Raw genomic sequence first — 13,881 nt, forward strand, 5'->3', positions numbered from 1 at the left:
GTGGCCAATATTTCAGAATCCAGCTGTTCAAAAACAGACGGGGATTGAAAGCTCAAAGCATAAAATGAAGAAGCTTTCTCATAATCCTTCCAGCCTTCCTGTTATTTGGTAAAAGTCTTGCTCTCACTTTCTCTCAGCCTGAATAAACCACAGGCATTTTTTGACATAACCTGACATATTTGTAGCATTTTACACTTTCTGTGTTTTCTCTGACCTAATTTTCAAAACACCTCTCTGACAAAAAAAAATATCAGTCTTTGAATTTCAATATGAACTTCCATGACAGAGTGCGCTTGTTTGAGCCTCTGGCTGTGGATTTCAATATTGGAAAAAAGATTGGACTTTTGAGTTTTAGACCAGTTAGTCACCAGTCAGGATCAATTAAGCCAATAAGTGGCCCAGTTTAATCAAAAGCTAATTGCTCAGTGCTTCTCTTCAAGCTATTTTAAGTTGTCTCTCTTCTGCGTGTTCAGTATATTTCAAAGAAAATGTTGCCCGAGGCGCTTCCCCACCATAGTGTGTTTGAGCCCTGACCTACTGGCCACAGACCCTCTTAATTAACCTAACTAATTGGGTCAAAGTGGTCCAAAGCCCCCACCCATCCACTTCCTCTTCCATGGAGATAAGAGCCTGTCCGTGAATCTGAGAGAAGGAGAGGCATCAGGGAGGTTGGAGGGCACATGCAGGAACTGAGGATCGGAGGGAGGGGATTGAGGAAATGGGGAGAAACCAGAGCCCCCTTTGCTCTGCTCCATCCACCTCCCCTTCTCTTGGTGCTCCCACAGGGCCAGCTGATGTGATGAGTGAATTTGACCATTTGTCTTCCACTTCACTGACAAGCACAGAAATACACACTCTCACAATGAGAGGCTCTGACTTCACTAATGGCTACATCCACTCGCGCACAGCTCACAGAAGAATGAATCTATAAACACGGGCCAGACCCCTCTGAGTCCTGCGCTGGTCCTGGGAGAGACTGGGCTGGCACCATGTCACATCAGCACACTGCACTAACCAGCCTCACATGAACAATGGGGGGGGGTGTTCAGAGATGATGACAATGGTTTATGTCCAGGCGTAGGTCGGGATGAGAATGTTGTGGTAAAATTGGTTTGAAATCAAAACTATAGAGGATGATCTAAGGTTTTATTTGAAACAAAAAATAATAATACTATTACTGCGACTAAATAATATGATAATTTATCAGTGCTCCTGCCTTTAATTTCCACACCATGCCGGTCAAGAATTCAAGTCAAAGGGAATGTTTCCAAGCAGCCAGATTTGACTTACTTTTTTACTTAATTACTTATACTTGCTTACTTACTTACTTGCTTACTTACTTAGTTACTTACTTACTTACTTATTTGCTTACTTACTTGCTTGCTTGCTTACTTACTTACTTAGTTACTTACTTACTTGCTTACTTACTTAGTTACTTACTTACTTATTTGCTTGCTTACTTACTTACTTACTTATTTGCTTACTTACTTACTTAGTTACTTACTTACTTGCTTACTTACTTAGTTACTTACTTACTTACTTAGTTACTTACTTACTTAGTTACTTACTTCCTTACTTGCTTCCTTCCTTCCTTACTCTCTCAAACCGTTTCAGCAGATTCCAGCGGGTTGCCTTCAGTTGGACCAGAGAACAAGCATGTCGATTTATTAGTCGTTAAAATGACACTGTACTAAGGCAACCATGTAAAAACTTGACCGACCCTCTTAAGGCGATCGCAATTATCTACCTTTTTTGTCGTGCAGTTGAGAAACAGGTAACAGTGCCGTTATGGTGCTGCTCAAAGTGTGTGTCATGCTCTTCCCATTGTGGCTAAAGTAGCTCTGAACACTGAGGCTTGGGCTGACTGCCATCTTCCCACGAAGTAGGAGGAAAGCCCGGATTACACGGCTGTGTAGCCTGGCCATTAAAAAAAAAAAAAAAAGCATTTTTAATATTTTGATGAGGTGACAGAGCTCTCCCTGTAAGCAGCAGGGAGAATTTTGCCATGTAGACATGGGGACTTGGGCGAGACGGTGTAAGAAAAACGAAAAGAAAAGCAGAGACGGCGCTGAAAATGCAAACAGGAGAGTGAAGTGTGGCTGAACAGAGATGAATGGGAGGTTGCTGCGAGGAAGCCGGGCCAGAGTGTGTATGTTTTCCTTGGACCCCATACTCAAGGCTGTTTCCACCACGACATGGAGGAGACCCTCATCTTCAGCTTCAGGCTGCCTCTCTGGCTGAAAGGAAAAATTAAAGGCAGACATGGGTAGACCCTTCTCTCCTCACATCCACATAAATCTTGATCTCATTCTGTGTCTATCAGTCCCAGCAGACTCTGCTGTGCTCCTATGCAGATGTCTGATCGGGACGGGAGTCCTCCTTCCCTAATCAATTTGGTTGCATTTCCGACGTTATTGCCGCACGAACGTAACGTCTGTGTTCAGCTGAAGCCACGTCTAAACCTGACCCCTCAGACCATCTGTCATATCACCTGCTGCTGTCAAAGTGGGAGATCGGATCAGTCCTTGTTGGCCAGGTGGCCAAACAGAGCGGAGGGTCGGCAGGGTCAGGAAAGGCCAGCCCTGTCTGGACCTGGCCAAGCGGAGATCCATTCTGTCTCCTGAGCTGTTGCATGTTGGCAGACACCACCTTTTCAAACTCTCCTACAATTAATCTTTGTGTGGAAAAAAAAAAAAAAAAAAAAAAAAAACGTAACTTGAGTCAAAATTCCAGCTGTCTGCCAATTTGCACAGATGTTTTCAGGAGTCTCTGAGAGGAAGGGGAAGGGATAATTGGGATAGCTGAGGTTCAGCTGAATGAAAACATGTTTTATCATCCGGCTATAACTCGGTGTCTTTTTCTGTATATCTGTTTTCCCAGGAGACCGCACTACCCTGCTTAATAACACACAACACCAGGTTGATTTCAAGTCCCACCAGTGGTTTGGCGCCACAGTGCGATCTCACGGTGACACAATTCTGGTAAGGAGATCCCCCTTTTGTGAAGTATTCATGGGTTGGGCAAAGTTTTAATTTTGTTCTACACTGCCTATTATTAAAATTAGGATCGGCTTCCCTGTTTTCCCTCGTTTGTTCTTCCCCACCCAGTTTTTCAGCCTGAATACATGTAAAGTTTGGTCACTCAGAAATAAACTTTAAAACCAACAAAGATCTGTGCACAGAGCATACATTTTAACGCAAACCAAATACAAGTACAGCATTTTTTTAAATGGGATTTGTGATGGTAATTGTATGGAGACGGGTTTTATAATTTACTTATTATGGCCCTGACAAACCTCTTAGTTACCTCAGTAAAACTGCTTTGGGATGTGTTACACTGAAAGACTCAAACCTTTCGCACAGCGTATCCTGTCACAACAAAGTTTAGCTTCCTGTCTTTAGTAAGTTTCTATCTCGCACTGCTTTGTAACCTGGATTGAGTTTTCACACTTTGTCACATTACAAACCCTTTAGTGGATTTTGTTGAGGTATCTTTTGTGATAGACAAAAAAAACCCACATTACATTTCTGTGATATAGACTGAAAATGTTACATTGTATATTTTTAAAGGTTTTACAAAAATAAAAAAAGAGATCTCAAAAGTGGGATTTACATCTATATTCATCCCCTTTAACTCTGATACGTTTCAAGAAAATCCAGACAAAAGTAACATGAATACACACCAAGTGTCTGATATTATACAGTGTAATAATGTATAATATCAATATAAATCAATCTGGAAAAAAATAATCTTCCTTTTAGAGTTCACACCTGTCATCACTGCATGTGAAACCTGGCATGTCTCTCCTTTGCCCAACTCTGTAATCCAGGCTTGCGCCCCTCTTTACTACTGGCGGACTGAAAAGGACGTGCCCCATTCTGATGCTACGGGAACCTGCTACCTCTCAGTCCAGAACTTCACCAAATTTGTGGAGTATGCTCCCTGTCGGACAGGTAACCGTCACTTTACCTGAAGTCCATCGTTGGAGTTGCCTTTTTCTGATTGGCTTAATGTATTTATCCTATTAAAAGAATATCCACTAAAACCAGAAATAAATGATCCTGACACCAACGTTTCTTCCCGTGTGTGTTCCAGAACTCAGTGGTCCGGAGGGACAGGGTTACTGTCAGGGAGGATTCAGCGCTGACTTTACAACGGTAATAACCAGTGTAGTTTTTTGCCATCTTCTCCGTCTTCTTCTGTGCTCACTAATGTAACACATACTCTCTTCTCAGGATGGCAGAGTGGTTCTGGGTGGACCTGGCAGCTACTTCTGGCAGGGTATGCAGAACAGACATAAATCATATTTTACAGTCATCAAAAACCAAACTGGAAAAGGTCAGTTTATGTGGAGTTGTCCTCGTTTCTCTACCTCTAGGTCAGGTGATCTCTGCAGCTAAGGAAGACATTATCAGCGCCTACTATCCAGGCTATTTTATGCAGGCAGTGGAGCGTCAAGTTCAGACCAAACAGGTCCAGGCTGCACAAGATGACAGCTACCAAGGTAAGCGGAGTTCACTAAATCTAATTTCAATGTGTCCTGCTGTGAGAGTTTAGCCCGACGTCTGTCCTGAATGTTTTCCAGGCTACTCTGTTGCTGTTGGGGAGTTCAGTGGTGATCAGACTGAAGGTAGGTCAAGCTAACATTGTAGTTTTCTAGTGGCTTGATGTGTTAATTTCACAATGCAAATAAGGAATAATAAAATTTTATGTGATCACTGGGTTGCCAGTCTAGATTTAATGTATCTGTTTTTTTTTTATTTTTTTTCCGTGTGCTTTTTTTTCCTATTAAATCTCTGTTCCTTCTAGATTTTGTTGCTGGTGTTCCAAAGGGACTCCTGCTTTATGGCTTGGTAAGAAAGCTGAATTGTTTTTAAAAATTTCTCACTTGTTGAAGTGATAAAATGTCAGGGGTGAAGATTAGTGAAAAAAATAAAAGGCTTAAACATAAACAGCCTGTGAATCATCGTTAAAGTGGGGCATTACTTCCTCAGAAAATTCCCATGCATACATCTGACCTGACAAAAATGGTCATTATATGAACTTTCTGTCTTACAGGTGACCATTTTGAACGGTTCAGATCTGACCACCATGATGAATTTCACTGGTGAGCAGGTAAGTTTAAAACATTTATTAATTTATTGATAAAGATAAATTCTTAAACAAAAGCTAACTTACAATACCTTGCAGATGTAGCTATACGACATTGAACCTTTACACATTTAGTCTCATTATGTCAGCTGTTATACATTATATATGTATTTCAGATAATAGACCAACACAAACTGCAAAATAGTTCGGGATTGATTGGTATTTATCATTGGTAATTGAAAACCCTTAAATTAAATTCAGTGCTACTGTTTGTCTTCAGAAGTCCCCTAATTTGTAAATAGAGTCAAGGTGTGTGTCATTTAATTTCAGTACGTATGCAGCTGTTCTTTAAAGACGCCTGAAGTTTGGTATGAAGCGTTAGAGAATCAGCAACCTCATGAATACCAAGGCACAGACCAGACAGGTCAGATGTAGTATGGAGGTTCAAAGCAAGGTTATATTTAAAAACAATATACCAAGCTCTGAACTTGCTTGCTCAAATCAAGGCCACTGTTACTTTCGTTATCCGATAGTAAGTTTATGGCACAACTGCAAAACTCTCATGGCTGACCAACAAAACTGACAGGCCAGGATTTCAGTGGATTCTAAAGTTCAAGACCTAAAAGACCAGGGAGCATCAAAGAGGCCCATAGTAACTCTGGGGGAGCTGCATAGATCCACAGCTCATGTGGGAGAACCTTCTGACAGGATGACTGTGAGTCATGTGCTCCACCAAGAAGTGAATGAGTAAAGGCATAAACAAAGCCGTGGGAAGTCTCGTCTAAGTACTGCAAAAATGAAACTAAATGTACTTAAAATCTTCTTGAGATTTGTGTGTTTGTTCTTGATTTGAGCAGGTGAATAAGATTATCTGGCAATTGAATGAGTATTTTTACCCCTAACATAAGATAATTAGTTATACTGCACTTGAAATAAGATGATGGAGATGAGTTGTTTCTATTTTAACTGCAAAAATCTTATTCCATTGGCGGATCATTTGAACTTGCCGGCTCAACTCAAGGACAAATGCACTCTTTTCGATAAAATTCTCCTTACTTTTAGTTCCATGTTTGTAGTGAGGTTTGCCACAACTCATGTAAAGGAAAGAGCAAGAAGGCGTGGAAGAAGCTGCTCTGGTCAGAGGAGACCAACATTGACCTTTTTTGTCACCCTGAACAAAGCATCACCACTTTGAAACACGGCGGTGGCAGCATCATGCCATAAGATGATCAGCTTCCTTCCTCTTCAGCAGGAGGAAGGAAGCTGATCAAACCGTGTTTTTTCAAACTATGTAATGTTTTCCTTCCACTTCTCCATTGTTTATCTAGAGTATCAAATCCCAAGAAGCTGCATTAAACTTGGTGGTTGTAACGCAACAAAAATGTTGACAAATCTTTGGGGAAAGATTATTTTTCTAAATTCAATTAAATTCAATTCAATTCAATTTTATTTATATAGCGCCAAATCATGAAACATGTCATCTCAAGGCACTTTACAAAATCAAGTTCAATCATATTATACAGATTGGGTCAGATTATACAGATTGGTCAAAAATGTCCTATATAAGGAAACCAGTTGATTGCATCAAAGTCCCGACAAGCAGCATTCACTCCTGGGGAACCGTAGAGCCACAGGGAGAGTCGTCTGCATTGTACATGGCTTTGCTGCAATCCCTCATACTGAGCAAGCATGAAGCGACAGTGGGAAGAAAAACTCCCCATTAACCACTGTCTTAAAGGGAAACCCTTAGTGCCACCTGGGCCAGTTAGGTTTGGGTAAAAAATGGCATTGAGCTTGTTAAAACAGACATGATTTAGCTGGATAAACTAAATCAGATGAGAGCTTTTTTTTACTGTCATGGCTCAGGCTGGTTTTACGACTTGTCGGGCTAAGAATTAAGGCATATAAAAGTAAAACAGAACTGGAAAACACGACTTTTATCCAAGTCAAACTTGCAAAACCCATTAAGCCGTAACATTTTCTTCAGGTCTGGTTCATCCTATTTTGTCTCCATAGATGGGGTCGTATTTTGGCTATGCACTGGCAACGACTGACATCAACAGTGATGGGTGAGTAGAGTCGGTCTAGACTGCATACTTCCCAACTGCTTCGGCGATTCTCTTAAGCATCTAAATCTGTGATTTAAAATGAATGTGTTCTTGTTTTTACATCTACAGGATGATCGATCTGTTGGTGGGAGCTCCCATGTTCATGGTCCGAGGCTCTGATGGTCGTCTGGAAGAGATGGGACGGGTCTATGTCTACCTACAGCGCAGCCCCTTAAACCTGGAGATCCAAAAACCTAACCTGACAGGCACCGAGGTGTTTGGGAGATTTGGCAGCACCATCGCGCCCCTGGGAGACTTGGACCAGGATGGTTTCAATGGTAAGGGTGGAACTGAAACTAGTAGGAGTGTAATTGTACACCCAGCTCACGAGATGATACCCTACAGTGCTGTGACAAAATATACACCCAGATACAAATTTCTCCAGTTTGTCTCTTTTTTTTTTGGACACACTAACATATTTCAGATTATCTAGCAAATTTTCTAAACCATCCATCCATTAACGCTCATTGCAGTGGCCTAGTGGGATGATGTGTTCATTTCACAATGCAAATAAAGAATAATATTTTATTTATGTAGCACCAATTCACAGCACATGTCATTTTAAGGCACTTAACAAAGTCAAATTCAATCACATCATACCGACAAGAAGTTTCCTCTCTAAGGAAACCCAGCAGGTTGCATCAACTCTTGACAAGCAGTATTCACTCCCCCTGAAAGAGTGTAGAGTCACAGGGGCAGTCGTCTGCATTGTTGATGACTTTACAGCAATCCCTCATACTGATAAAGCATTAAGCGACAGTGGAGAGGAAAACTTCCCTTTAACAGGGAGGAAAAGCTCTAGCAGAACCAGAACCAGGCCCAGTGTGAACGGTCATCTGCCTCGACCCACTGGGGGTTAGAGAAGACAGAGCAGAGACACAAAAAAGCACAGAAGCACACATTGATCCAGGAATCCTTTCTATATTATATGGCAATAGCAGATGATCTGTCTCGCCTGGATGATGTCACAGCTAACAGAACATCAGACCAGGTGTACCTTCTATGAAGAGAAAAAATTACTGAGAGAAACTGAAAAGTTAAAAGTTGAAATAACAACAACCCCTGCAAATTGTAGAACAGTAGGAAAACTCAGCAGAGTGAGAAAAATAGACCCTGATGTCCTCCAGCAGCCTAAGCCTGTAGCAACATAACTATAGAGATAGCTCAGGGTAACATAAGCCACTCTAACTATAAGCTTTTATCAGTTTTAAGCAGAAATCTGTGTAGCAGTCTGTTTTTTGCGGTACAGTTTGCCAGATGACATCAGTTCATAATGTTTATGGAGATGGTGTGCAGAGACCCCATTGAGCCTCCCATCTCACTTCGCTATCTTCTGCAGGACCATCTGTCTGGCCTGCTGCAGTTGGAGTACTTGCTGATGTGCAGTGTGTCAACACACTCAACATAAAAAAAAACAAAAAAACAGCGAGTGTCTTCATCATGTGGACATGCACGCTGAGTTCTCTAACAATGATCTTTTATTTTCTCATGTGAGCTCATTCGGATATTACACCCACGGCGTATTATGGGAAACGTTCGCACAAAATGTCAAGTCTGACTCATTCATGCCCTTTGACTTGTTCATGTGCGACTCTTCATAAGTTAAAATTATCGGTAAAGTTTGTGTTTTCAATCACTGGATCACTAAAAAGGACTAATTATTCAGTCTAACCAGGTGATACTGTCATACCAGGTGATTCAGAGAAGGAGGTTTTTTGGGGGGGGGTGGTTGCAGACAGGAAGAGCTCATGTTTTTCATGAACTTTCACCCTTTTGGCAGATGTTGCTATAAGCTGTCCATTTGGAGGTGATGATAAGCAGGGTCTGGTCTACATCTACAATGGACACTCAGAAGGCCTCAGGGAAAAGCCATCTCAGGTCATCGTAGGCCAGTGGGCTGCTGTTGCTTTTCCTGCCAGCTTTGGGTTTGCCCTCAGAGGAGCTCAAGACCTGGACATGAATGGATACCCTGGTAAGACACTGTTCCCTATGTGTATGTATATGAAATTACTTCAATAAATACATTTTAAACTTCTGTTCTTCCATTTTTCTAGATCTCATTGTCGGAGCCTTTGGTGTTAACAAGGCAGTTCTCTATAGGTATGTTTTAACTTTTATACGGCATCTTCTCTTCTCTTATTTTCTTTTCTTACTTTCTTTGTGTCCACACTTTATGTAAGGACTGAAAATAGGATCTGTCCCAACCTGCTTCTTTACATCTGCAATGTTAAGTTAAATATTTGCTGAATTGACTAAAAGGGATACGAGTTCTTTGTATTCAAGTGTTCATGCTAATCTAAAAAAAGTATGTAGAGTTCCCACGCATTCTGCTAAGTTCTGGTATTTGTTTTAGACATCTTCCCAATCTGAAGAGTATTGGAATAGAAAACACAGACAATATTTGCATTTGCAGGATTTATTTCCTGTCCCATTCTCTAAAAGACCCATCTTTTAGATGGGTCTTTATACTTACAGATAAAAGGGACGATCTGTCCCTTTTATCTGTAGTTTTTTTTTGCAGTTTCCATAGTTGACGCCTGGTAACTATAGAGATATTTACTGTGAGTTTTTGTGTCTACATCTTAAAACTTGCAAAACGTGTCAGAGAAGAAAAACCTGACATTGGAAAAGTATAAAAGTTTGACTTGAAAAGTCTGTAGCAACCCTCAGTATCCGATGACTGACTTTATTTATTTATTTTTTTGCTATCCAAAGATCCCGGCCAATTGTCAGCACCAGCGTCTCCCTCACAGTTTCGCCCTCAATGATCAACCCAGAAGAGAAGGCCTGCGTGATAACCAACGGAAACTCCAGCATTCATGTTTCCTGGTGAGTTTCGAACTTGTCCTGAATGAAACCCCTTCTGTCTCGTGACTTTTTTTTTATTTAAAAGTTTTCGTTTGACCTGAATGTTCAGTGTAAAACAAAAGAGATGAGTGATGCCATTTCTCCCCCATGCATAAACACTGTTATCTCGGAGGCTCTGATAAGCAATATCCTCAGCTGACATAGTGCCGATCTGCGCCGAGGGCGGACTTTATTTGACCTATTTTCAGAATGGCTCCGTATCTCATCCCTTCTGTTGGGAATTGGAGAAATACAACACTGAATAGAAGCTTTGTTAGCCGTTTTTGGCCTCTTCCTAATGTGCACAGCTCAGCTCCAGAAACGGGGAGAGGAAACAGATGACGGTTCCTCGCCTCTCAGCATGGTTGACGCCGCACTCGTGTGTCAACTTTTTCACCCCCCCCCCCTTTCTCCACATCCTGATTCATAAAGGAAACTCTTGTATACACATATGTCTTGATTATGCTACGTTGCCTGGTGATGAGGAGGTTTTTGGTGGGGGTGAAAGGAGAGCAGAGGGGATAATGGGAAGGAGGTCGGGAGGGGAGGGGCTAGGAGGCTTTTGCAGTTGGTTTGAATGAGATATTGTTTGGTGGTGGAACACAGCTGGGAAACATCAGGACACATAGACTCCTGTGAGCTTGCTCTCGGTTGTGCAGACGCAGGAGCATATAAGTGAAGTTATTGCTACTCCCTAAAAGAAGGCTTTGTATTTCCTTCGTCTTATTCTCTCATCTTTCATCTCCGTTTCAACAAGATTCCTAGTTTTTTTTTCTTTTCCCCCTGGCTGGCAGAGCCTTGCAAAAGTATTCACATTCCCTAGAAATGATTCCGTATTATTTTTATTTGACAAATTTTAATGGATTTTATTGCCATTTTATGTGATAGTGGAAGAAATAATACCTGGATCAGATTTAAAACATGTATTTTCTTCGGTGTGCATTTGTCTATCCCCCCATTTACTCTGATGCTCCAAAATAAAATCCATTGGAATCAATTACCATCAAAAGTCAACAGTTTAGTAACTAGAGTTCATCCGTGTTTAATTTAATAGTATAAATACAGCTGCAACAGTACTGTTCGATCTATTTCTAAATGGCACATCTGCAAATAAACAAAGTCAAAGTTTACACAAGGAGAGCATGAAAAAGAGAGGCAATCAAGAGAACCATGGTAACTCTGGAGGAGCTGTAGAGATCCACAGCTTGGCCTTAAAAAAAAAAGAAAACAAGTTTTCTTTTAAAGTTTCCACAAGGGTTGTATGCGACATGGCAAATACGTAACACAAAAGCGCTCGGGTCGGATAAGATCACAACTGAACTTTTTAGCTGAAAACCGATTCAGTCGGGATGCTTTTCTTCACTAGGGACGGGGAAGCTGATGTTGGTGAGTTCCTGGATGGAGCAAAATACAGGGCATCCTAGAAGAGAAAAACGGCTAAAGGCTGCAAAAGTACTGCAGACTGGAGTGAAGGTTTAAACTTCCAGCAGGACGGCGAACCCAAACTTAAACCCTGAGCTACAGTAGAATCACAAAGATCGAAGCATAGAGATGCGTCAGAATGGCCCAATTGAACTAAGTCCAATTGAGAACCTGTGGCAAACCTTAAACAATGATGTTCATAGATAGACACCAATAAGAATGAGCTTTACATAGGTTGCTAAAAAGAATAAATAAAAATTGTCTGTCGCTAGATGTTTAAAGCTGGTAAAGACAAACAGCAAAACACTTGTTGTATCCCTGTACATACAACATCTGGTGGATATGTTCACCCAGGAGAGGTGAACACAAAGGCATATCACACTTTTCAGATATTTACATGTAAAACTATATATATAAGTTAAAGCATATGCTTGTAATGTGACATAATGTGAAAAAGTTGAAGGGGTACATTTGCAAGGCACTGTTTTCCAAGGTAGACGAATGGACTTTGGTCTTTGTTTCCCTTATGAATGGACATAAGTTAAGAGGGGGTTCAGTTGCAGACTTGGACAAGAGCAGCAGAAGCAAGTTGTGTAGCTGATGTCATGGGAGAGGCCTACAGGCTTACACAGACGGCCACTGACTGGTCAGCCCTGAAACCTGAGTCTTTGCACAATTTCACCCCTCTTAACTCTGCTATTGCGTTCTGTGTGTTGGCTGGTGGGTTCGGTGGAACCGGAGACCCGGCGCTTTATCAGCACAGCTGGCGAGGGTGGTCATATGCCAGCTCCGTCTCCAAACATTGAAATAGTTCTCACGTTATTCGTTGCATTCCCAGTATTTCACACGCTCCGTGATTGGAGCCCCCGAGAGAAGTTGACACAAGAAAAATGGGAACTGTAAGGAAAATTGGACAGCGACTTGGGGAAAATTGTTTTCCTTGCGTGTGCTGTATATTTAACCTGAAACCTTTTTCATGAATAAATTTGCCTTTGTTATTAAACCTTTGAATTATTTGTGTCCAACACAGCGTCAATCTAAGTTACTGCATATTGGCTGACGGGAAACACCTACCGGCCGATCTAGGTGAGCCAGTTTTCCACATCTGCACTTTGTTACGAGCACGTAAGCTGTCAACTGGCCGCTAGCGTTAGCGTTTGAGATCCATAACAGTGACACAACGTTTTGACAGGAACTATAGATCTCTGGATTGTTTTTCTGGCAATGTTTAATAACCAACTCCTTTCTGCGTTCAATCACTTTTCTTATCATTAGTTATTATCTCTAATTACCCTGTTCTCCAAGCACAGATGCTCTGCCTGCCTCTCTGTTTAACTTACATCAGCTTCATTGCATGCGCCTCAGAGAATTTACAGAGGGCTTTTTCAGACCTGTCATTAGGTGACTTGGGAGCATTCATCATCCAATGAATGCCCATTTGTGTTCCAGACTTTCAGGTGGAGGTGAAGCTCGACAGCCACAAGCACAAGCAGAAAGGTGCCGTGAAGAGGGCTCTGTTCTTGGATTCCCAGCAGCCTTTGCTCCAAAAACGTATGAGGGTTCGCCACGGGGCGCGTCTGTGCGACCACACAAAGATTTATCTAAGAGTAAGTCATGTCTTACCCTTATTAGAATGAACAGCTTTTTTTCTCGACTTAATTGTACTAAAAACAAGCCTAGTCTTGAACAGATTTTCCTCATTTCTACGAAGCGGGTGTTTATGTAAACTCTGCAATGTGTTTTCTTCTAGGATGAGAAAGAATTCAGGGATAAACTCTCCTCCATTTTTGTGGCCTTGAACTTCAGCTTGGACCCAGAAGCTGCCGCCGACTCCCACGGCCTGCGGCCCATCCTCAACTACAAGACCACCAGCGTTATCGAGCAGAAGGTGCTTAGACATCAGTTCAAGTTGCTTTGTCCTCTGGCGGTACTATTAGAGAAGCGTTGCGCGACCGCAAAGGCTTTTAAAATCAATAAAAGTGAGCAGTGCTCACTAATAATTTGGGTTTGTTTCAGAGAATGCTTTTGATGATAAAAATATCTGTCCTCATAGACTAATCAGTCTTTTTAGCCTAGGCTACCTATTTACCGACTCTGATATCCTTATTAAAAGAGCGATTGTATTCATTTCAAAGGAACAGTTTTGTTTTTATGGATAGGGTTGTTTTAGGGTGGCTATGAACAGTAAGCATCTTACCTGCAGAAGACAACCGATTGGGTTTTCTCACCACTTTGGTTTGGCTGCACCGTGACTGGTGCTAGAGCCAGTCTGGTTCTAAAAAAACACTAGTTTAGGTGGTTTGTCAATCTCAGGACAATCTTGGAGCCATTTCTAATTTTCAAGAGGGCCAATCAAACACCTTGTGTTTTTTTTTTAAAGGGCTGACAGATCACAGGCTTTCCAGACAGTTTT

The 13,881-nt window shown here is 41.5% G+C and overlaps 1 protein-coding gene across 1 annotated transcript in view; it reads left to right on the plus strand.

The window, feature by feature from the left end:
* itga5 (integrin, alpha 5 (fibronectin receptor, alpha polypeptide)) overlaps positions 1–13,881 on the plus strand; it is a 49,842-nt gene that overhangs the window by 18,835 nt on the left and 17,126 nt on the right. The window contains exons 3-18 of the mRNA XM_012875532.3: positions 2,881–2,981; positions 3,830–3,953; positions 4,096–4,157; positions 4,236–4,281; positions 4,379–4,504; positions 4,586–4,630; positions 4,810–4,853; positions 5,059–5,115; positions 7,108–7,160; positions 7,269–7,477; positions 8,980–9,171; positions 9,254–9,299; positions 9,915–10,028; positions 12,499–12,554; positions 12,918–13,075; positions 13,219–13,356. Of these exons, the coding sequence (XP_012730986.2) occupies positions 2,881–2,981; positions 3,830–3,953; positions 4,096–4,157; positions 4,236–4,281; positions 4,379–4,504; positions 4,586–4,630; positions 4,810–4,853; positions 5,059–5,115; positions 7,108–7,160; positions 7,269–7,477; positions 8,980–9,171; positions 9,254–9,299; positions 9,915–10,028; positions 12,499–12,554; positions 12,918–13,075; positions 13,219–13,356 (1,571 nt within the window). The remainder of the gene's footprint in view (positions 1–2,880; positions 2,982–3,829; positions 3,954–4,095; positions 4,158–4,235; positions 4,282–4,378; positions 4,505–4,585; positions 4,631–4,809; positions 4,854–5,058; positions 5,116–7,107; positions 7,161–7,268; positions 7,478–8,979; positions 9,172–9,253; positions 9,300–9,914; positions 10,029–12,498; positions 12,555–12,917; positions 13,076–13,218; positions 13,357–13,881) is intronic.

The sequence above is a fragment of the Fundulus heteroclitus genome, chromosome 1, assembly GCF_011125445.2.
Source record: "Fundulus heteroclitus isolate FHET01 chromosome 1, MU-UCD_Fhet_4.1, whole genome shotgun sequence".
NCBI lineage: Eukaryota > Metazoa > Chordata > Actinopteri > Cyprinodontiformes > Fundulidae > Fundulus > Fundulus heteroclitus.